The sequence below is a fragment of the Equus quagga genome, chromosome 1 (genome assembly GCF_021613505.1).
Source record: "Equus quagga isolate Etosha38 chromosome 1, UCLA_HA_Equagga_1.0, whole genome shotgun sequence".
Lineage (NCBI taxonomy): Eukaryota > Metazoa > Chordata > Mammalia > Perissodactyla > Equidae > Equus > Equus quagga.
In genome coordinates, this window is record NC_060267.1 from 12,067,890 (window position 1) to 12,091,150 (window position 23,261).

Genomic DNA, 23,261 nt, shown 5'->3' on the forward strand with positions numbered 1-23,261 from the left:
GCCTAGCCGCAGGAAGCTCCCAGGAAGCTTTGCGTGTCACCATGGCAACCCGACCGACCAGCACAGCAGAGCCCAAACTTAGCTTGGTAAAGCAAGCCTAGAAGCGCAGTGGAGATGAAATCACCGTTTGCCGCAACTTGCCCGCGACCACCTTGAAACCTGTCCCCTGGGGTGTGCCACACCCTTTCCCACCCAATGCTCCAACTCCGAGGGGCGGATCCCACACCCCCCGGCTACAGCGCATGCACCTTGCTCGCCATTCCCTACATGCAGCACCGGGCAGTCAGAGGGCCGACAGTCTCCCAAGAGACTCCCCAGCTTACGGACCCATAAAAACCACAGAACAGACACGACGATTTTTTTCTTCTGCTACGACAGCAGAAGAGATGATTTATTGTACACGTGTTACATTCAGCCACGATCGAGAACGGAACTAGTCCAGAATGTCACAGGTCCAGGGCAAAGGACCAAAGGGACTGCTTGGTAAGAGCAGGGTGGGTCTCTCAGAGGTGGTCGCGGCGATCAGATGGCGATGGATGTTCTACATCCACTGAGACAAGTTCTTGACAGTGGGCATGCAGTCCAACAATTTGTACCAGCGTCCCTGGCCTCTGGCTTCCTTTTTTCTGCTCCTGTGGCTTCCACGGGTGCACAAACTAGCGGTTTACTTGGACCTCTGTCTCATCTTTCTTCTTTTGCGCTTCAGCCTGAAAAGCAGACACGGGAATACACCTCCTGCCCACAAACCCGAGTTCAGTCTTTCCCTCCCCTCTTAAATGTGAATACAGGGGGTGGTAAAATGAACAAGCATAATGGTTTTATCGTCCCTGGCTCTGGCAAGCCAATGCTCATTAAGGATTTTCACTCAAAGTTCTTTTAGATTTCTAAACCAGATGTTCTTCCCAAGTTTTGTCCAAGACGTGCTCCACCTCCCACCTCCTGTGCTGGCAAAGTCTCAACATACCTCCGCATTCGCTTCTTCCTCCACTGGCAAACCAATCATAACCAGACACACAAAATAAGAATAAAACAAGAGATCATCAGTTTTAGTAACAGGTTTAGGTAGAGATGTGAAGAGCATTACTTAGAACCAAGCAGTTGTTGCCCTAGTATGAGGGCTTAGTTGCAGTAACCTGATCAACAATTTGGACGCTCCCCGCCCCGGCACCCCCGACGTAAGCCCGAATCCCGCGTGCGCTTCTACTTCCGCCCTCTCCCCACAGCACTTACCCACCACCTCCTCCCCAAACTATCCTTCCTCTCCCAGTAGCCCTTGGGCACCCTCGAGAACCCCGCGTTTTGAGAACCATGGCGGAACCCCTTTCCTAGGTCTCCCCGCGAACTCCTACAGTCTAAATTCAATGCCAGGGACTGCTTACCTTGGCTCTCATGGCGTGGAGGTTTCTACGGATAAAGAGAAAAAGACTACAGTTAGTTTCCTGTAATGATGATAAGTGCAGAGATCAGATGTTAATGGATTGTACGCGGCATCCGAACACAACAAGCACTAACACTCACCGAAAAAGATGGCGCTAAGGCCGAGAGAGCGCTGAGGGCCACCTACGGGTATTTAAGAGAGCGCTCAGTGTCGTCACTTCCGCTGTCTCGCCCTTTCCTCGGGGGCGGAGCTGCCCAAGGGAAGTAACAAGGGCCTTCTGCGCCGGTCAGGTACATGATAAGTGATTGAGTTAAGAGTTCTCTTAGAGAATAGTATTTTGAATTTGGGTTACAAAATTCCCCTTTTCCTAGTCTTATTATGAAGACATTATATTACTTAAACGTGAGCACATATTTCTAATACGGAACCTAGAGGTGCAGATGAGCAAAGGATAGCTACTTCCGTTTTCCCTCTCATTGCTCCATGGGAGTCGTAGTTTCCTGACGGCACCCTCCATTTTACTATGGATAAGTGCGGACGGTACCAACGTTTCTGACTTGTTTTACCGGTTTACTTATTTTCTAAGTCAAATTGCTGCAGGGAGATTCGATCTTGGAACTTCTAAAGGTCCTAAGATTCCAGAACGTGGAAGAAGGTAAAATAGGAAGTCGAGAAAGCTGTCGTACTACAAAAACCTTTGTGACTGTTTAAGATATTTTTTCCTAGAAAACTGTGGTCTCTCCCTACAGTGCCTGCGGCAGAATTTCACTAGATTCCTGGCCACGATGCATCTTGTTCAGAAAATACTTCAGTGATTCTCCCTATACCTAGGGGTAAAGATCAAACCAATGGCCAGAGGGAGAGCAAGATCGTCTGTCTTCTCCAGGGCAAGAATGATATTTGGTGTCACGTTAAAGAACTTCTCAGTCTCACGGTATGGTCAGGTCAGAAGCACCCAGAAAACAAATGCCCACAAACCTGGTTACAAGAAACTTGAGTTGTGAAAGATGAAAAAGAACCCTTAACCATAGACTTCACCTTACTCAATTTAACATAACTGTAAGGCTTTTGGTTATAATCCCTTGTTTGGTGGTTTCCCTTTCTAACATAAAGTATTTCACCTTTTTAACTCAAAAAAACCTTTCTTTAAATTTAGGGCCTTCATTCCAAGTGCTTAAGTAGTTCTAGTATTGTCACCATCAGAATATAACACATTTTGAAAACAAAAACCCTAGCAGAGTTATTTTATATCAAGTCCACCAGGATTTCACCTGTTGATTGCCCACCAGTAAATAAGCTCTTATGAATGGACCTGTGTTGTTTTGTTCAATATAGTATCTCCAAGTCAGCAATGCCTCACACACGATATTCAAATCTAATAAATTATCCATCCAATCTCAGGCTGGCCCTGAAAGATTGGATAACAATGAAGGCGTTCTTCCTGGCTTCCTAAATCAAGAAAAACACTTGCGACTTATTTTTGCAGTACACATTCACTGTTCTAGTCCTGAACACAAGTGTCAGCAGTAAGGGGCGTTTTTACTGTAGTAAATAAAATGATGGGGCTGGCCCCGTGGCCAAGTGGTTAAGTTCGTGCATTCCGCTTCAGCAGCCCAGGGTTTCGCTGGTTCAAATCCTGGGGGTGGACCTAGCACCGTTGATCAAACCATGCTGGGGGAGCGTCCCACAGAGCAGAACTAGAAGGACCTACAACTAGAATATACAGCTATGTACTGGGGGGCTTTGGGGAGAAGAAAAAAAAAAAAGATCGGCAACAGATGTTAGCTCAGGTGCCAACCTTAAAAAAAAAAAATTTAATTAAATCACAAGCTGCCATAGAAAATTTTAGTATATGTTAATTCAGAAGATTCAGGATTTATGTCTTCCCCAACCCAAAGTGTTTTAGAAAGGGAGAATACGGCAAGATAGAAAAACAGTTCCAAATGGTCACCACTTCCACTAACACTCCCCCACCTCCATCAAATAAGAGCAGCATACAAAGGCACATGATTATGAGCAAATTCAAATTTATTTTAACGCCATGTCATTTCCAATGTGTTTAAAAACCTTATAAGTTAGCAGGAGCCCTAGTTCCCTGGGACAGCATGCCAGAGGTACTGAAATTCGTCACCTTTCTCTCCAAACCCCTGGCAAGTCATCCAATCCAAGTCCATAGCTCCAGAAAGCCAGGAGGTGTCTCTTCAGTCAGTCTGCTCCTCTGGTTCCTGGTCTTTCTTTCAAGGGAGAGGGGTCAAAATACTTCAAACAGGGAACAAAACCAGAGTTGAGCTTCCAGCTCAGGTTTGTAAGATGGAGCAAGGGAAGACCCCATTAACTCCAAAGAAGTGGACAAGGTTGAGATGGATTACTTCTTTACAGCTTTGTGGAAAAAAGAAAAAAAAAGTCCTGTGGAACAAAAATGACTAAAAAGATTTACAAATGAGGATCCATTTGATAGATGAGAATCCCTTGGTAAATGCAGGCTCCAGCTCCTAAAAATGGGAGGGGCCTGATCAGACAGCAGAGATCAGAAAAGGAATCTGTCACATGTGAATAAAAACAATCTGAAGAACAGCTCCTCTCTATTTTGAGGCCAGATAAAATACTTGGGGAGAGTGGGAAAAGAGAACAAACCCCAACAGATGGGAAAATGCTGACATCAGAGTGGTATAAAAAGATTTCAGCTGAGTTTTTAGGGGTGGTGGCTACTTGAGCCTCCTCCCTGTTCTGTTGTAGGGCCATAAACCTTGACCGAGCAGATAGTAGAAAAAGGCTAGAAAGAGGGGCTTGAAGACGATGGATTTTGACTCCTGATTTTATTATTCAATTTCTCTTTTCTATTTAAAGTAGTCTTCGGTGGCTGGGAAGCCTGGCCTCCCAAGACCAGAGTCAGTTGGAGCTGGTTGTTGTTGGAAGGGGGTTGGGTTGGGGGACTGGGATGGGGGCAGGGAGATCCCGCTCTGCTGGCGGTCCTGGGTGGAGAAGACGAACTGCACTTCACAGAGCCTGGGGTGTGGTGGGAAGGGGATGAGGCAGGAGCAGCAGATGGGGAGATGGGACCCACCTCAGTCCCCAGCTTCATTCTCTTCTAATGTTTCCCCACTGGTGGCATTCTCTGCAGTCTTGGAGGCCTATATTCATGGAAAGAAGAGGAAGAAGACTTGTCAGTTTCCAACTACTTGGGGACAAAACGCCTTAATTTTCCAGGTCAGGGCTGAGAAGGGGGAAATAAGGATATACAGAAATCTATACCCCCACCATGACCCGGGAAGGCAGAATAGAGGGATCACGTTGGTCCTGCCAGAGAGGGATGACTGTAACACACCTTCTTTTTTTTCTTTTTCTGGGTTTTCCGACTTGCAGAACTCTGTAGGAGGGCCTGGAAAACAGGAGGAAGAAGGAAAACAAATTTGGAGGAATATGGAGGAAACGCAAAGTCTCACTCTCAATATTGTGGCTCTTTTCAGGACTTGGCTGACATTCAGTCCTCACTCCCAGGATAGATGCCACTTGCTCACCACTTCCATCCCACACTAACCTTGAGCTCTGCGTCCTGGACCTCCATCTCAGACTTGTAAAGGTCAGGCTCAAAGGGACCACTGGTTATCCGCATGGGGCCATTGGGCATGAGCAGAACTGTAAATTTAAACTGGGCAACAAATTCACCTATGGGAGAGAGGAAGTGTTTTGATAAAATGTTCCCTTGTCATACTCTTGTCTGTAAGCTATAGGGAGGAGGGGACCATATAACCAGGGGCTGCGAACTGAAGCTCTCTTCTCAGAACTCACCCTCCTTCTCATAGAGAACATTAAACGGCTGCAGCAGTTCGTGTTTGGCGCACTCCACCACGCCCATCCGGGCCTTCTTCTCATCTTCAAACGCTCTGGGTAAGGGAAGACAAATCCAGGTGCCCTTAACTCCCTATCTCGTCTGACCATTTTGCTCATGTTTTTAAATAGCTCCTACCCTCAGGCAGAAATCACGCTTAGGATGGCTCTTTTACATTACCTTTAATGAGAGGGAGATGGGGAGAGGGAGAGAACCTGTGCATGCAGGCTAGCGCTACAAGTCTAGGCAAAGGGCGGGGGGGGGGGGGTGTTCCTGGGTGTGTGTGGTCTGTGAGTCAGACTGGTTCCCAGTCCAGTCCTTGCTGAGTGCAGTGGTACCTTAAAGTAAACGGCATAGCATCAAAACGCCTTTCGACCTCGCTGAAGAAGGCACGTGAAGTTTTTATTTTCAGGCCATATTGCTTAGAAGGATCTCGTTTGTAAATGGTGGTTCTCTGTCCTGCATCCTTGGCCTAAAAGAGTAAGTTAGGTCACATCTGTTCTGGTGCTCTTGAAATACACCCTCAGTCCCCCCTCTTTTCTAGCTCTAGTAAACTCTCCTCACCTTGCCCTCTCCTGAGCTGATGAGAACATCCACAGCATAGACTTCATGTACCTCAAATTCAGCTTTTTCGTGGTCCTTCCTAAAAGGAAGAGAAAGGGAACCATAAAGAGCAATATGTAGTTCCTGGAGTTTGGAGTAGAAGGTGGACAAGATTAGGCTGGCAGTGTGGAAGAATACATTGCTGACTAGTCTGGTATGGTGGAAGGGTAGGGTGGGATTGGCACCTACTTCTGCTGGTCTGTGGGATTCTGGATAATGGTTTTCTCTCCATCGATAACATGCTGCTTCAATTGGTGTGACAGCATACCTGTGGACAAGACAAAGCCTACGGCATCAGCCATCAAGAATCCCAAAAGGTTTCCAAATCCACCCACAGAAGTAGTTTGATGGGGCAGGCAACGGGAGCAAGTGCCTATCTATGGAAACCCAGGGCACTGAGGTTTTTGGCTTAGACTGTGCTAGAGTCAGATGGATTCTCAAGGAAGCAAAAGCCTTAACTCTGCTAGACCACTCATACTTAGACCCTCGACCCTGTCATCTGAGGTCTCACCTTCTATTGGCGTGCAATTAAATGAGTGGGCAACTTTGTTCCAGGCTTCTGTCACTTGTGTGTTCTAGAAGTACAAGATCAAATAAAAGGTGAGATACCAAGGGCTAGTAAGTTATCTACCATGAGAAGAAGCATCAAAGAACTGAGAGTTTTAATATCCTCCATCAACCACAATGATTCTTATTGTTTTTTCATTTCATAGCTCTCTCATCCCTACAACCTAACAATACTTTACACTTGCCTATCATTTTATAAAGCACTTTCACGAAGATTAGACAATTCTGGAAGGTGAATAAGGCAGATCTATATCCAGTCTAGAAGTCGAGGAAAATAAGGCTCAGAAAGGTTAAATGATTTGCCAGAGTTAAACCAGTTAACTGAAAGAAATTGGTATAAACCCAGGTTTTCTGACAAGTCCAGTGTTTATTCCACTACACCTGGCATTCCAACCTATTGAGAGGGAACAGCAAACTCTTATTTTCCCCTTCTTACCTCTTTCAAACATGATCTGATCCTCACCCAAGTTAGAGTTCTTAGACAAAAAAAAAGTGAATAATCACAGCTAATGTTAAACTATATGCTAGGTATTGTGATAATCACTTTACATAGATCATCTTAATTGTCACAACATCCCTGTGAGAATAAGACATAATTTTATTTTTCCCATTTTACAGATCAGGAAATTTGAACTCAAAATTATTTTTAAACAGTAAGGGGTGACAATAGGGTGAGAACTCAGAAAGTCTGATATCACAGATATTCAATAACCACTACACAACACTACCTTCCAGTGAAGATACACAAAAGTATATAAATAGTAAAAAAAAAAAAAAATCACTGTCCAGGGGGCCAGCCCCATGGCTGAGTGGTTAGGTTTGTCTGCTCTGCTTTGGCGGCCCAGGGTTTCACCACTTCAGATCCTGGACGCAGACGCAGCACTGCTCATCAAGCCATGCTGAAGCGGCGTCCCACATAGTATAGCCAGAGAGACCTACTAGTAGAATATACAACTATGTACGGGGGGGCTTTGGGGAGAAGGAAAAAAATAAAAAATAAAATAAAAATAAGATTGGCAACAGATGTTAGCTCAGGTGCCAATCTTAAAAAAAAAAAAAAAAAAACTGTGCAAATAGTAGTTAACACAAGTGCTTACTATGTGCCAGGCACTATTCAAAGTGCTCTATGACAGCTCTGTGAAGTAGGTGTTATAAGGAAACAAAGACAGAGGTTTAAGTAAAAATGATGCAATTAAATAACGAGGATGAAGTACAAATTGATGAAAAGTGTGAAGAATAAGAGCACAGAAAAGGAGAGAAAAAAGAAGGACAATCTTGGGGCCAGCCCCGTGGCTGAGTGGTTAAGTTCACATGCTCTGCTTCAGCGATCCAGGGTCTCGCTGGTTCGAATCCTGGGCTCAGATATGGTGCCGCTCAGCAGGCCATGCTGAGGCGGCGTCCCACATGCCAGAACCAGAAGGACCCACAAGTGAAAAAAATACTCAACTATGTACGGGGGTGGGGGGGGGGGGTTGGGAGAAAAAGGAAAACTAAAATCTTAAAAAAAAAAAAAGGACAATTGTTTAGACTGAACCGGTCTTTTAAGTGTAGAAATTTAAGTGTAGAGAAGTGTCTCCACTGATAGTCTAACATGCTAAATTGTATTAGAGCATGAGAAGTTTTTGGTTTTTTGAAAAAAATTTTTTTTAAAGCCTGGCACCTGAGCTAACAACTGTTGCCACTCTTCTTTTTTTTTTTTCCTGCTTTTTCTCCCCAAATCCCTCCAGTACATAGTTGTATATTTTTTAGTTGTGGGTCCTTGTTGTTGTAGCATGTGGGATGCCACCTCAGCATGGCCTGATTGAGTGGTGCCACTTCCACACCCAGGATCTGAACCAGCGAAACCCTGTGCCACTGAAGCGGAGCACGTGAACTTAACCACTTGTCGACTGGGCAGCCCTCAGCGTGAGTTTATGATCCTTAGACTTCCCAATACTACCTCGCAAGGTACAGAATCAACTTTTGGCCTCTCTTTGCCACCTATTTACTGGTACTGTTATGATTTTTGTTTTATAAGCTTTTAAAGTTGAGTTTTTATTTCTGTGCTTTATTGTAAGCTATCTACCTCAAATTATTCTGGGGAAAGATGCACATCGAAAACATGAAAAAGGATCTCTATAGGCTCCATGAGGAGGGGACCATATGTCCAGGTGCACCAAGCATGGAACTGTCTATGGTAGGCACTCAGAGTTAACTGCTATTTAGTATTAAGCTTTTTAGCTCCTGCCTCTTCTCTTTCGGAAAATTTTCTAGCTAATTTTAAAATGCTGTTTGTTTTATAAGTGGGCTGTGGGTGAAGCTGGCAGTTCAATATAGAATAGCTATAGATGCCTAATGCATCTTTGGCTCTCTCAAGCTTTGGAGTAGAACTAAACAGCTTACCTGGTTTCCAGGTTTGACCAGGCGTAATGCAGCTTCAGCACAAAGGTGAGCTGCCTTAATGACATCTGCTTTCCGCCCTGTTACTTGGGTCCCCTGTAGATAAGGAAATGCAATCAGTGCCTTCCTGGAGAGCTCTTTAACTCAGCTGGTCATTCGGTTAATATCTCTGTGCCCATTACACAAGGCCGGGAAATAAACAGGAGAGAAAACACCCTTTTTCCTTTTATTTCTCTAAAGACTCTCTCAAAACTTAAGTGGTGGTAGGGGTGGCAGTAAGAAGCAAGCAGCAGTGTACCCTCCCCAACTTCCCACAGGTTGAACAGAGTTCAAAGCAGGCCACCTACCTGAGCTACGTCAACCACAAAAGTGTGAGCCACATTAGCGATGAAGCCATCCACATGGACCCCAAGGTCACTAAAAGGCAAGAGCAGAGCACAGCCATTAGCAACCGGCACTATATAAATGCTTAGGAAAAAGACAAGTGCTCTAAAGTGGTTTAAGCTTACATTTTTACCAAGTCACCTTCCTTGAGAATGTAGTCCTGGTCGCTCTTCAAAGGGGAGAAGTGACATACACAGTTATTTACTGAAATGCTGGTGGGAAAGGCAATACCTGTAAAGACACAATCATCAGCCTTACTGCCTCGCTCTCTTGAAGCCCTGCTGCCTCTCAGAAAAATGGAAGTATTTTCTTCAGGGTCTCTCCCAAGTTTAATCAGTTTGGACTGGGGAGGAAACTGCTTGGATCCCACTTGTCATTCCAAATTTCCAAATATCTCAACCACAGCTTGGGTAGGGGGTGGCATCATTACAATAAAACAAAGAGGACTGGATAAGGGTCAAACTTGGGAAATTAGTGGTAACTGTTATTTACCTTTCTTCATTTCTTTTTCTTTCTTGAAAATTTTCCCTGTCTCTTCCATAATCATGGCGTCGCCTTTCTCACACAGGCTCAGTACCGACACACCTGAGCAGGATGCTTCCACCAAAGACCGAAGTACCCCTGGGGACAAAATCCCACCACGTCAGCCCTACATGTGGCATCTAAATTATCATCCAAGCAATACCGAGAAGTTGGATTCAGAGTTTCTAATATTCAGCCATTGCCCTAAGGCTGAAAGAGGGAACAAGTTTTGCCTCTTGGAATGTATCTACCTATAATCTCTAAATTTCTACGTTCCTTTCCTAAAATAAAAAAGTCAACACTCCCTTCCCTCCCTCATATAAGGTGACAACTGGCTACACACAATCTGTCTCCCTAGGCAAGGGAGACTTTCCAAACATGATGCCGCGCTGTGGGAGGACAAAGTTATGAACTTTAATGAGGTTCTCACTGAACTTTAAAGAGGTATCACACTTCCAGGCAAAGCAGACTAGAAGAAATTTATAGGCGTTGGGGACAACAGGAAGGAGACATGGAAATGCTGACTCGAAGCTGATGCACTGTTAAATGCTACCTTCTTCCCTTCTCAGACACCCCAATTATGTTAGTAACTTCAATTTATGTAGACTTATTTCCTCATAAACAAGTGTATAATCCAAGGGGACTTAATCTAAGGTCCCTGGGCTTCAGCAGGCTCATAGCTTATAGCTGTTAGCAGATCTCAAAGAAGTATTCCACCGAAAAGTTTCAAACTGGTATCTGGGATCACAAGTGCCTCAGAAGCCATAAACTGCAAGAAGAAAAAAAAGTTTTTTCTGATCCAAACCACTAACATAAAATACTAAAAAGTACCAAAAATGGAGTTACTATACTAAATGCCTGCAATGTTATAAAGCGTTGTTCTGTTCACCGGATACCAGATACCCTCTCCATGGGTCATCCTGAAGTTCCGGTTTGATTTCTGCGATCTAAGTTTTGGTGCTTCTTCGGAAGCATGAAAAACTCAGGTTTTCAGCCATAGAACCGAAAGCATCCTACATACTTATCTTTACTGCCAAACCATTTAAAAGCTCAAAGACAAGCATTTTCTGTCCTCCTAACTGGGTTTTAAATTGGAAAGGTGAATTGGAAAGAGAGAAAACAGAAAGTGAGACATCTGCTTAGAGTGGCAGGCAGCTGCTGAGAAAGACAGGGCACAGTCCTACTAAGAATGACCTCTAAGATCTAAAAATGAGTCCTCCCTTTTCAGTACTGTTCACAAGTTTGCCTAGTTGGGGTGAGGAGGACCTCAAAACACTCCTAAAGTTGTCAAGCCCCTGAGAACAATCAATTTGATGGCTAGGGTTATCTGCACATTGGAGGCAGTAATTAACTTCTAGGAAAGCCAAACGTATCTCTAAGAGTTGTGTTAGGAGCTCTAGGGGTGCCCGCCATCGGTCCCTGAGCTGGCCCAGGAGCAGAAGAGGGCTCCCATCAGAGAAAGAGTTGATGTACAGAACGAAAGACTACAGCAAAGCACGTGGTAGGGAAGCTGATGTCAGGGACCCTAATGAAGGAAGGGAGCCGGCGATCCGCACGGGGACCTGGCAACACGTGCCGGCTCGGCTCCTGACGCCGGGGAGCCGCGACAAAACAGAGGGGCGCTTCCGTCGCCAACAGCTGGGTGCTGCCTTTCGAGGTGGCCTCGCCGCTGCCAGAAGCAGAGGCGGCAGAGATCCAGACAGAAGGGTGAGGGGCAAGAGATGCGCCTTGCCTCCTTACGAACGGCCTAGGGTCCGAGCCGCCTGGCGGCCCCGCTCTGCGCTCTTCCCGGTCGCCGGCCCGCACCTCCACACGCTCCAGCCCAGGCCTGGTCGCTCAGGTCCCAGGCACGACCCAGCGTCTTCCCACCACGCCACCCCCAGCGGACCGGCGCGGGGCCCTCAGTAGCTCACTCCGCAGGACCCCACCGCTCCAGCCCCTCCAGGGCCAGCCCAGCACCGTCCCCTTCCCTATCCCTCTCAGCCTCGATCTCGGGACCCCTGAGGCCGCACTCACGGTTGGCGATGTCGCCCCCCATCTTATACTTGGTCACGACCAGGTCCTCGGCGATAGTTTGCTCCTGCTGCTCATCCTCGCCCGACATCTTCCCACCACCACCACCACTGCAGCTTCGTTCCCCGTGAGCCGCCGCCTCTGTCTTCCTTCCCAGCCGCAAGCTGTGACTAGAGCCCCTACAATCCGCGAGGAGAGCGCGAGCAAAAGCGCGAGCAAGCAAGGGAGCGGGCGGGCGAGCGAGCGAGAGCGAGAAGCTGCGAGCGCGCGGGCTGAGGCGCAGGGCACGCTGGGACAACGAGTCCTTTCCACAGGCGGTTTCTAGGCGCCCTTGCGGACTCGTAAACTACAATTCCCAGCTTGCTCTTCGCACCCCAAACCAGGCCCTGGGGCCTTGCCCTCCGAGGGCCTCGCACGCCGGAATCGCCAGGCACTCTGGGAAGGGTCAGGCTCCGGCGGGAAGGCGGAGCCGTTGGGGAGCGTGAGGCGAAGCGTGGTCTCTCCAAGAAAAAGTGTATCCACCAGGAGCGCCGAGCGAAACCCCGTAACGTAGGGGGGCGGGCTGAGGGAGAAGGGGCGGAGCTACGGCGGGGAAAAGAGTTTGGAGGCGGCCGGGCTGGGTGGAGCGGGGTGGAGCAGGGTGGAGCCGAGGCGAGTAGGGAGTGACTACACAAAGGGCGGGGAGGCTGGTCGCGCCCTTCGCGGGACCCCTGGAGCGACTGGCAGGACCGGCCCAGCCGGTCCAATAGTCCTCCGATGCTGGGAGAACCGGGAGGGGCAGAGCGCGTGTAGGAGACCAAGAGTGCAAGGAGCAGGGACTCACTGGGCAGCTAGACTCCGGAGGGATTATCCATTTACAGCCTCCCAGTCTAGAGGCTGGACTCCCACTGAAGATGGCACTGTTGGTCCAACAACTGGCTTTGATGGCACCTAAGGGAAGTGTTCAGAGCGTGACTTTTTAAAGAGATTAAGAGTCTTGAAACATGGGAGTTTTAGTATTCCGCCTCTTGAGTGAGTGCATCTCCAGGGCTTTTGCTAACTTCACCAAACTTGTTTTTTTTTTATTATTCCCTGCTGGAATCTCTATTCTTTGTAGATTCTTAGTAAAACCCTTAAGGGAAAAAAGTAGGGCTGAAGAAAGCTGCATGGGACAAGAGTAGGACCGTTAGAAAACAAGCCAAAAGCATGCGATGGTAGCTGTCCACTGCTGAGAAGCAGAGAAAAGGAGTGGTCTCGCACACTAAAGGTTTTCTTCATTTGACAGACAAGAAGCTGAAAAACTGGCATTTTTTATTCAGGTATGTATAAAAACAAAACAAAAAAAACAACACATACCCCCCGTTTCGCATCCAAGGGGACAGAGGTCTGAAGCCGGGTCCTCTTTCTATCCCAACTGGAATCTTCCCACTACGGGATGAGAATAGTTTCTAAAAGTGGCTCTTGGGGGGCCAGCCGGGTGACAGTGGTTAAGTTGGTGTCCTCTGCTTCAGTGGCCCGGGGTTCGCAGGTTTGGAACCCTGGGTGTGGACCTGTGTACCGCTATCAAGCCATGCTGTGGCAGTGTCCCACATAGACAGAAGATGGGCACAAATGTGGCTCAGGGACAGTCTTCCTCAAGCAAAAACAGGAAGATTGGCAACAGATGTTAGCTTAGAGACAAGCTTCATCACCAAAAAAAAAGAAACAAAAAAAAAAACCCCAGCTCTTGGGACCCTTGTGGATCTGCCCCTTAGATAAGAAGTGGAGATCATTTCTAACACATGTAGATTATAGTTTACACAAAGATGTCCAGTTATTTTTCCTTCTGACCACCCCCTTCCCCTTGCTTCCTGTATGAGAAGTCTGGGTGTAGGAGGCTGTGGTTGTAGGAGTTAGACTTGATTCAGTGCAAAAACAAGACAATGCCCATTACAAGGGCTCTGCCTTACACAGGTTTTCCTTGCTATCTTACAGTAAGACCATATGCATTGGAAGATTTTGACCCCTGGACATGCCACTTAATTGACTTAATCTCTTTAAGGCTCAGTTTCCTTATTTGTGAAATGAGATAATACCTAGCTCATAGAATTGTTGTAAAAGGATTAACTGAGATAATGTAGGTAAAGTTCAGCATGATGCTTGGCACACAGTAAATGCTCAATTAATAGTAATTAATATCTACTCCTAACCTCCTTCTTTGTTCCTCAAGATTTTAAGCTTCCCATTCTTTCCAGGGGGTTAAGAGTCATGAGCCAAAATTTTCTTTCCCTTGCGGGTTTTCCCCCTTTCCTCTTCCTTAGGATGCTGACGGGAAACAAAGTCACTCCTTACAGCCTGGTCTCAACAAGTCTGAGAGAGGGGGACATAGGGAGTAATCCTTCATATCTCCAGGGAGTTCCCCTGACGAAGCTGAGGAATGGGATTGGGAAAGAGGAGAAAGTGCACAGCTGGCTACATACCACAAGAATGTTGTGTCCTCCAAGTGTTTAAAAAGCCTCCAAAGGTTGAATGGAATTGTCTAGGACTGGGGAAATGGGGCTGAGACCTGTGGGGGAGAGGGACTAGGGAGAAGAGGGGTACCCTCTAGAGGCACTAGCTGCCATCAAATGCTCCCTGAGTACCTCAGGGAACACGGGTTATGTTCTCTGGGCATTAGCCTTGGGGAAAAGCCTGCTATGCCAGTAATCAGGGTTATCAAAGGCAGAGTCAGTGGCTTCTAAACTGCGTAGAGTTTTGAGACGGGCATAATGGACATGGGGGGCATGGTGTCCAGGCCCCTGGAAAGCTCTCATCTCTTCATACCCTTGCTCAGCTGCTGGGCAGGCGCCCATGGCTGCATAATCCCCCCCAGGACCTCCTCCACCACGTCGCCGATTCATATATTCATAGTCCTCATCTGGAGTTGTGCCAGCAGTGGGCATGATGGGCACAGGGTGGAGTGGGCAACTCTGTGTGCTGCCCAGGGAAGCACTGAGGTCTGATCCAACATCCATGTACTCATAACCCAGCTCCTCAAGGGAACTTGGCCTAGGAGGACGAGGAGGACTGCGCCTTCTCTTCCGGTTCATGTATTCATACTCCTCATCTTCATCTTCTTCTTCAGTACCCAGGACAGAACTGAGACCCACTGAAGAAAGGGTGCCTTCCCGGGAGGAGGGAGTACCTGAGGGTTGAGAAGAGAGGCTAGGTATATGGAGAACTTCATGGTAATAGGCAGGGGGGTGGGGGAAAGTTAGGAAAAAATGAATAGGGAGGCATATGATCAGAGAAGATAAAAGGATTAAGAGGAGCCTGAAGAAAGGGGATTAGAGAAAGATTTGAGGAAAGCCCTAGGAAGAGTCAGGCACCTTTGACATGTGCATCTGGCATGACATAACCATTGACATCCTCTTCCTCTAACCCTGGTGGAGAGAGTGGGGTGACAGGAGTGAGCAGGCTGTGGCGCTGGGAATGGTAGGCACTGTCTCCACGTGGCCGTGGGCTCCGGCTCCGGCTTCTACACATTGACACCTTCTCCTGGAGCTCAGCCTCAGAACCGGTCACATGGCCCTCTGATGACTCTGATGCCAGGCGTCCTCGTGGCATTGGGTGCAGAGAGGCTGGACGGGGGCACCGTTCACTACTGCCACAAACTACAGACTCCTGAGGAGGAAAATAATACATGGAGATTTACACAGAGACAAGGAAAGAATAGATATTTGTTTAGAAAGAGATTGTGGGGGCTGGCCCGGTGGTGCAGCGGTTAAGTGCGCACATTCCGCTTCGGCGGCCCGGGGTTTGCCAGTTTGGATCCCGGGGGTGGACATGGCACCGCTTTGCACACCATGCTGTGGTAGGCGTCCCACATATAAAGTAGAGGAAGATGGGCACGGATGTTAGCTCAGGGCCAGTCTTCCTCAACAAAAAGAGGAGGATTGGCAGCAGTTAGCTCAAGGCTAATCTTCCTCAAAAAAACCCAAACAAACAAACAAAAAAAAAGAAAGAGATTGGGTTGTTCACTGTCTTCTTTTTTGTAGGACACCGATTAAACCTCAGGGGTTTCTAAAGTTTCCCACAACCCCTATAGATCCTAAGACTCTCTGCCACCCACCCTCTCATCAGCCCCTTAAAGAGACAGGCCTTACCTGGCAAGCCTCCCCGAGATTACCCTGGTTCATAGGCATATATCCAGATGATGGACTTAAAAGGCTCTGGCTCTAGGATGAAAAAAGTAAGCAAGAGTTTTAGATAAAGGGAGGAATTTACTCACCATGGGAGCTTTTGAATAGTTAATCTGGGTATCTGTGGGGTTCATGAGGGTACAGGTGTGCAGAGGGCTCAGGGTGCAATTGCTTGGGTAACTGGACAGTGACTTACCCCACGTGGCCGATTAAGTGTTCCCACTGGCAGGCTGAGGGCAGAGCCCAGTGCTGTCGCCAGGCTGTCCTCCTCCGCCTCCAGGTCCAGGTCCAGGTCTAGTTCTGGCTCCAGCTCTACTTCCTCCAGTTCCTTGTTTGTCAGAGCGGGAGGTTCTGCCCCAGGGGGACTTCCAGGCCCACTCTCTCTCTGTAGGGGCAGGGGATCGTTAAGGTGGATCTCGGTTCCAGCCAAGTCAATCTTTTCTCTGAATCTCTTTGAAACCTCCTAATCCCTACTGACCTTTATGACCAGATACCGTGGTGGGTCTCGAGCCATCCTGGTGAATTCATTGGCTAGTTCTTTAAAGGTTGGGCGAATGTTCTCATCAATCATCCAACCTGGGTAAAATGTAGGTAGCAGAGCCATAAGATAGGAGTGTAGTAGGGAGGGAAGTCAGTTAGAAAATGCCTGAGATCAGCAGGTAACTCACATTTGACCATGACCATGTAGACATCAATGGTACAGATCTGGGGCTGTGCCAACCGCTCCCCTTTCTCCAGAAGGTCTGGTACTTCAGCCAGTCGCAGTCCTGCATAGGGCTCTGCCCCAAATGTCATCAGCTCCCAAACTGTCACACCTGGTATAGGAAGACATGACCAGTTGATGGCAGCATAGTAGACATGGACATGAAGATGAAGGGAAGGCAGAGCTTGATCTGACACAAGGATCTGAAGGGCTTAAGAGATTCGAAGGCGGGGTCTCAAAAGGCAACTGGGCCAGTGATGGTGTGGAGGGCATCCAGATGGACTGACCATAGCTCCAGACGTCACTCTGGTGTGTGTATTTCCCAAAGTGGATACTCTCGAGGGCCATCCACTTAATTGGAGTCTGAGGGATTAAAGACAAAGGTGTTACCAGTTGAGTTCCACAAATTTTCTTTGCATTTCTAACCCCCAAGTTCTTTATCATTCTTCTCTTTGTTGCTCTCTGAACTTATATTTCTGGCATTTCCAGGCTCCTGTCCTTGAACTGACCACGCAACATCTGCTTGCCTCTGAAAGACACCACTGACGGCTCCCTATCCCCATGCTTCACTCCTCCCCCACCTCCTTACCCAGACTTTTGTGTCACCTCACCTTGGCCTCACTGTGTAGTAGCTGCTTATCATCAGGGGGCAGCAGGTCAGCTACCCCAAAATCCGCCACCTGAACCTGACTGGGTGACTTGAGTAGCACATTTCGGGCAGCCAGGTTCCTATGCACCATACCATGCTCCTCAAGGTAGTACATACCCTATAGGGAAAGGAGGTATTCTCAAAGTCGAGGGAACTGGTCTTTGAGATCCAGAATCACCCCAAACCCTAAAGGCACCTCTTAGAACGTCACCCTCCCCAGCCAGGCAGTTCTATCGTAGAACTCCTCCAGGCTCCTCTCACCTTGGCAATTTGTACTCCCCAGTTGAGCAGCAGCTGTGGCCCCAGCGCCTCCCGGTGTTGCCTCACATGATCCAGCAGGGAACCCAGAGGCAAGTATTGAGTGACGAGCTGCAGAGATGACCCTGGGCACAGTCCCAGCAGCCGTACAATGTGGGCATGGTCTAGGCTGCCAATGGCCAGCATATGCTAAGACACAGAAGAGGGGTTAGCTAGGGAACAAATAGCTTCACAGATATCCAGCCCAGGGCTCCCTCCAACATTCATGGACATCAACATTGCTAATCTAGTATCTGCTAACACAGAACCATGCTTCTGCATAACTGTATCTAGTGGCATACAGAATACCCTTCCTTCACTTACATCTGTCACAGCCTGAAAACTTTGCCGTCCACTCTTGTCCTCAATGACTTTAATGCAGACTGGAATCTTGATTGATTCACCCTCAGGAATCCACACTCCCTGGGAAGTTTGGGGCAGGAGTCAGCCTAAGGTCATTCTCCCCAGGCTAGTCGTTTCCCTAAATCTTTTCTCCCCTTTGCCCTAGATCCTTTCCCCACCTCCCCAGACTTCCTGTGGACCACTTACTTTGTGCACAGTTCCAAAGACGCCTGAGCCAAGCACTTTAAGCTTCCTCAGCTCTGTCTCTTTGAAGATTCTGGCCAAGACTTTGTTAGCCTTCTCACTGGGATCCAGCGGCTCTATGCTCTGAGGAACAGATGGGAAGGAGGTACTCAGGCAAGCCCACCCCATGTCCCACTCCAGCCCCTTCCCTATAGGTGGACGCCAAGAGCAGCAAAGCCCAAAGGGTGGGAGCGGGAAGAGGAATTGTCTTTTGGTCTTGGAAAGCACTGCAGGCATAGTGGGGAATAACAGACCCTGAGGACTGAGGAAGTTGTGTTCATGAGGTCAGGAATCAAGAGGGTTGGGTTTTTCCTTTGATGGGGGAAGTGGGGAGAGTCGGTAATACTATCACCTTGAGTACTTTTATAGAATTCTGTGCTTTTCAAAGCACTTTCACATGCATCATCCCCTTTCACCCTTACAGCCATCTTGTAAGGGTGAATGTTATTATTTCCTCTGTAAACATGCATAAACTGAGGCACAGAGAATGAAAGGACCTTCTCCCAAGTCATGTGGCAAATTCATGGCAAAATTGGGACTAGAATGCATGTCTCCCATTTCTCTGGCCAGAGTTCTTTCTAGTGGACCATACTACCTCCTTGAAGACAGGGATCAAGTCTCTGAGGAAGGAGGAGGCTCTTAAAGAGTGATGTACAGGATATCTTTCAAGAGGAAGCCAGGCACTCACCTCACCCCGTTCCAAGTAGCGCCTCATAGCCCTCTTATTCTGAATCCGGCGCCCACGCCAGTAGAGAAAAGAGCCACCCAGGATCAGGAAAATCACCGCCAATCCCACTACCAGTGTTAAAGCCATTGCCAGGTGGGTTTTGCTGTGGGATAAAGAAATCAGCATTATCCTGGGTCTACACCTCCCTTACAAATGTCATCTATAGCTGTACTAAAGGTGTAGTGCAGATCTGGGGCAAGAAAGTAACATTCACACACACATATATCCTTGAGCACTGAAGAAGTTAACCTAAATTTGGACACTCCCCCCCACCCCCGCTACTGCAAGTTAATTTTAGGAAGGGAAGGCCAGAAGCCTGGATTCTTGTGTCCAAGTCTAGTGATAGTGGACTGTATATAGAAGGCCAGAATGAATGCTCAACGCTGCTCAGCAGGCTGCTGCCCTCTACCTAGCTTCTCTCCCAAATATCCCCAGCTTCCTCAATCTCCAGGCCCATCATACCTGATCAGTACCAGTGTTTGGCCCAAACAGTCTTGTAGCTCTGGTCCCTTACACCTGGAGAAGAAAGTCACCTCCTTAAATGGGAGCTGGGAGAATTCCAGCAGCCTCAACATACAAGATTGTTTCAGACCCTACCATGATGTCCTATCCTGGAGCCCAAGGCATATCGCAAAACATGGCCCCATCTCTAGCTCACCAACCCTCCCCCTAAGGCCCTCTCTTGAATGAAAACTACCCTGAGCTGAGGTGATTCCAGGTTCCCAAAACTGTGGTGTAATTTTGTGCTGTTACTGAGTTTTCCTTTCTCCAGTCCTCCACTACACACTGGGAATGATTTTTTTTGAGGAAGATTAGCCCTGAGCTAACTGCCGCCGATCCTTCTCTTTTTGCTGAGGAAGGCTGGCCTTGAGCTAACATCTGTGCCCATCTTCCTCTACTTTTTTATATGTGGGACGCCTACCACAGCATGGCTTGCCAAGTGGTGCCATGTCCGCACCCGGGATCCGAACCGGCGAACCCCGGGCTGCCAAAGCGGAACGTGCACACTTAACCACTGCACCACCAGGCTGGCCCTGGGAATGATTCTTAAATCATAGTTCCTTTCTTCTTTCTGCTCCCCTCACCTTCTTCTTTCCCCCCAGTTCTGTGCTCCTACCCCTCCCCCGAACTCCTCTTATCATCCCATCACTGACCCCTGGGTGCAGTTCTCATGGCAGGGCCGACATTCATTCTGGGCATCTGGGTACTTGTAGATGGGGCCCTTGGCACCGAGGACTCCATTGGGACAGCTGCTCACACAGTGAGGCCCATCACGAAAATGGGCACACTGGGCACAAGCATCAGAGCCCTGGGTGGAAGAGAAAAGGTCAGGAAGAATGAGACCCCCAGGTCAATTCCATACCTCCCAGCAAGGACCAACCCAGCCATTGAGGATCCTCCATCCTCAGACCCTATCATTTTCTGGCCTCCCTGTGCTGGCCTTGAGATTGGCCATATCATTCCCTAGACCCTTCAGCATTGCCCCACCCTCCCTTAGAGATGCTGGTGCTGCTACTCTACCGAGCCATTGCATGTGGCGGTGCCCTCCATGGGTTGGCATTCCAGGTGGCAGGAGAAGCATTCAGCCTCATGGGCAAACTCACGAGGCTCCCTGCAGTGGGCAGTAAAGGGAGGGGGGTCACTTCTAAGTCCTGACCTTCATGTCCTGATCCCCCAACCTCAGGGTCTCCTACCTCACTCCCACCAAGGCATATGCAGAAAGTTGTCTCAAGGCTTTCAGGTGCCACCTGAACAGCTCCATCCCAGGGTTCCATCTCCCCACCCCTTGATTTGCTCTCCCCTCACTGTACCCATTCAGAAAGTTGCAGTGGGTCACACAGACACCTCCTCGGCTGTAGTTTCGACAGGATAGGCACTGACCAGGGCCTGGGCCCCAGCATCCCCCCGAGGAGCACAGTGGGTCACACACTTTGCCCTCTGCCACTAGAAAGGAAGGGGTAGGTTAGGAGGAGTCTGAGGTCTCCTAACAAGCCCTCTCCTGGACTCTTCCTCATTGCTGCTTCTAGCCTAACATCCCCCTCTCCTTGGCTCCAACCCCACCCCTACTCCCACTTCCAGGGCAGAACAGTCTTATACCCCTCTCCTCCCTGACTCCCTCTTTCCGCCACCCAGTGGGCCCTTTCCCTCACTGCAGTCTCTGCGAGGCCGATTATGCTTGATGTCTAGTCTCTCTTCCGAAGGCCCACGAAGCAGCCTGGTCCAGTTCAGAGAATGGTGGTAGCAGAGCTGCCGATTGGCACTTATGTAGATACGCCCAGCACTAATTTCTTTCAAGGATCGGAGGCCCAGGGATGTTATATTCAAGTTCTTCATGATCAACAATGAGAAGCCCCGGCTGAAAGCAAGGAGACAGGATGAGAGGAGAGACTACAAAGGGAAAATAGACCATGCAGTGGATTCATTTTCATTCAGCAACTTTGCTCTGGGCAAGTCACACCCACTGAGAGGGGTTCCCCACTCCTTTCGCCTTTTCCCCATCAAACTCTCTGACCCTTTGGGCCTGCTTATGAGACAATGCCTTGAATTTCACTCAAGGATGCCTAAGAAACAGTCTTCATTGCCTGGAGATGCTACCAACTCCACACCCTCTACTCACTTGTAGAGGCTTCTGCCCCCAATGGTTGTCAGGTTGGAAAAGACGCTGAAGTTGTGCATGTGGGGAGGCCAGGACTGGATGTTCAAGTAACCTGAGGGGTTGGAGAGAGGCACATGAGCAGGGAGCTTTCTCCCCTTCCTCTTCCTCAGGTTCTCCTGGTCTCTCCCCTGTTGCTTGGGACAAGATTTGCCCAAGGGTTATACCACAGTTTGTGCTTGTGGCTCATCTATTCCTCTCAGAAAGCACAGCCTCTGCTCCCACTCACCTGTGATCTCCCGTACTGTCCGGAAGACGTTGAGCTTCTCAGGGTCCAGGGCAGGGATCTTGTGCCAGGGGTCTCTGGAGGGAATGGTAAAAACCAGTCAACAAGGCAGAGGTATAATCCTGTAGCAATGAGCCTGCCTAGCCTCAGAACTTAGTTTCTAAGTAGCATTGTCCACTAAATGAAAACAGGCCTCCTTGGAGAATGGCAGGGGCAGGAAAAACATAACATGAGCCTACAGCATCTTGTACAAAAAAGTGAGGAACTGCTCAAAGAATTAAGGGTACAAGCCCAAAGAACACAGGAGCCAGCTTGAAGGGGGCTCCAATAGCCAGATCAGGGACAACTGAACACCAACATGATTGTAAGAGATTATAAACCATTGACTAAAACAAGTACCCACACAGATTAAATAAATAAATAGGAAGAGAAGACTCTTCCTAACACTAGAATGCCGACAAATAAATGCAGAAGGAATAACGGAATTAGAAAATCCTCATTTGGCAACTCTGCTTGTAAAAATTGATTCAGGCAAATATCTCCCCACAAGATACTTATTTTCATTGCAAAGGGAAAAATACTAACTTTACAGTAGAAAATCCTGGCAGATAGCACCTCAACCAAGTGACCAGAGATATCACCACCAGTGATGGGGCAAATCAACATGTGCCTCCTTGATAGGCTGCGCTGAGAGTACATCTGTACTAGTCCTATCAAAGATGCATAACTTGGGGCCGGTCCTGTGGCCAAGTGGTTAAGTTCATGCCCTCCGCTTCGGAGGCCCAGGGTTTCACTTGTTCGGATCCTGGGCACGGACATGGCACCGCTCATCAGGCCATGCTGAGGTGGCGTCCCACATGCCACAACTAGAAGGACCCACAACTAAAAATATGTAACTATTGTATTGGGGGGATTTGGAGAGAAAAAGAAGAAGAAGAAGATTGGCAACACTTGTTAGCTCAGGTGCCAATCTTAAAAAAAATGCATAACTTAAATCTAAGTATGAGGAAACATCAGACAAACCCAAATTCAGGAACATTCTACCTATTACCTGACCTGTACTCATCAACGCCATGAACAATTATAGATTAAAAGAGACTGAAGAGACGTAACTAAAAGTAATGTATGATCCAGGACATTGGTAGGACAATTAACGAAATATGAATAAGGTCTGTAGATTAGATAACATTTTGTATCAATGCTAATTTCCTGATTTAAACAATTGTACTGTGGTTATGGAGGAAAACGTTTTTAAGGAATACACATTGAAACATAACTGGGGTAAGGGGTCACCATGTCTGGAAATTTACCCTCAAGTGGTTCAGAGAAATAAGAGTATATAGTGTGTGTGTATAGTGAGAGAGAATTTCTAAAGCATGTGGCATGTGGTATAATGTTAAAATTTGGGGGACTTTACTAAAGAGCATATGGGAAATCTTTACACCATTTTTGCAACTTCAGTGTGGATCTAAAATTCTGTCAAAAGAAAACAGGTGGCCCTAATGTTTCTCTCTCTCTCTCTCTCTCTCTCTCTCTCTCTCTCTCTCGCGCGCGCACACGCACACACACACACACACACACACACACACACACACACACACACACAC

At 48.0% G+C, this 23,261-nt stretch overlaps 2 protein-coding genes and 1 long non-coding RNA gene across 4 annotated transcripts in view; all 3 read right to left on the reverse strand.

Annotated features, from left to right (window-relative positions):
• Positions 1-354: 354 nt before the first annotated feature.
• LOC124246344 (uncharacterized) lies at positions 355-1,597 on the reverse strand. The gene is made up of 4 exons (XR_006890474.1): positions 1,519-1,597; positions 1,380-1,404; positions 965-987; positions 355-707 (listed from the first exon to the last, which is right to left on the reverse strand). It is a non-coding gene; the product is annotated as an uncharacterized LOC124246344 (long non-coding RNA).
• A 1,791-nt stretch (positions 1,598-3,388) lies between these two features.
• Positions 3,389-11,919, reverse strand: PA2G4 (proliferation-associated 2G4). 2 transcript variants are annotated; one of them, XM_046674390.1, is made up of 14 exons: positions 11,679-11,919; positions 9,633-9,761; positions 9,266-9,371; positions 9,104-9,173; positions 8,760-8,852; positions 6,322-6,385; positions 6,000-6,078; positions 5,772-5,850; positions 5,546-5,679; positions 5,168-5,262; positions 4,917-5,044; positions 4,704-4,757; positions 4,443-4,509; positions 3,389-3,870 (listed from the first exon to the last, which is right to left on the reverse strand). In XM_046674390.1, the coding sequence occupies exons 1-13, from the start codon at positions 11,764-11,766 to the stop codon at positions 4,444-4,446; spliced, it is 1,185 nt and encodes a 394-aa protein (XP_046530346.1). In that variant the 5' UTR covers positions 11,767-11,919; the 3' UTR covers positions 3,389-3,870; position 4,443. The 2 variants fall into 2 exon arrangements, with proteins under 2 accessions (XP_046530346.1, XP_046530336.1); XM_046674380.1 differs by having other exon boundaries at positions 3,389-4,509.
• Positions 11,920-13,252: 1,333 nt separating this feature from the next.
• Positions 13,253-23,261, reverse strand: part of ERBB3 (erb-b2 receptor tyrosine kinase 3) — a 17,935-nt gene continuing 7,926 nt past the window's right edge. The window contains exons 10-28 of the mRNA XM_046674369.1: positions 21,658-21,731; positions 21,393-21,483; positions 20,926-21,131; positions 20,587-20,719; positions 20,297-20,387; positions 19,930-20,084; positions 19,238-19,291; positions 18,737-18,878; positions 18,013-18,132; positions 17,788-17,886; positions 17,428-17,613; positions 17,129-17,284; positions 16,805-16,880; positions 16,483-16,629; positions 16,293-16,390; positions 16,011-16,199; positions 15,779-15,850; positions 15,002-15,296; positions 13,253-14,817 (exon numbers count right to left, since the gene is read on the reverse strand). Coding sequence (XP_046530325.1) covers positions 14,291-14,817; positions 15,002-15,296; positions 15,779-15,850; positions 16,011-16,199; positions 16,293-16,390; positions 16,483-16,629; positions 16,805-16,880; positions 17,129-17,284; positions 17,428-17,613; positions 17,788-17,886; positions 18,013-18,132; positions 18,737-18,878; positions 19,238-19,291; positions 19,930-20,084; positions 20,297-20,387; positions 20,587-20,719; positions 20,926-21,131; positions 21,393-21,483; positions 21,658-21,731 — 2,911 coding nt within the window. The 3' untranslated portion in view covers positions 13,253-14,290. The remainder of the gene's footprint in view (positions 14,818-15,001; positions 15,297-15,778; positions 15,851-16,010; positions 16,200-16,292; positions 16,391-16,482; positions 16,630-16,804; positions 16,881-17,128; positions 17,285-17,427; positions 17,614-17,787; positions 17,887-18,012; positions 18,133-18,736; positions 18,879-19,237; positions 19,292-19,929; positions 20,085-20,296; positions 20,388-20,586; positions 20,720-20,925; positions 21,132-21,392; positions 21,484-21,657; positions 21,732-23,261) is intronic.

Excerpts from the sequence above, each read along its gene's own strand:
- PA2G4 (XM_046674390.1), bottom strand. The coding sequence starts at position 11,766 with ATGTCGGGCGAGGATGAGCAGCAGGAGCAAACTATCGCCGAGGACCTG. Across the intron at positions 6,079-6,321 it reads TAATTGCACGCCAATAGAAG|GTATGCTGTCACACCAATTG; the intron begins GTGAGACCTCAG and ends TCTTGTCCACAG. Across the intron at positions 5,045-5,167 it reads TGTTCTCTATGAGAAGGAGG|GTGAATTTGTTGCCCAGTTT; the intron begins GTGAGTTCTGAG and ends TCTCTCCCATAG.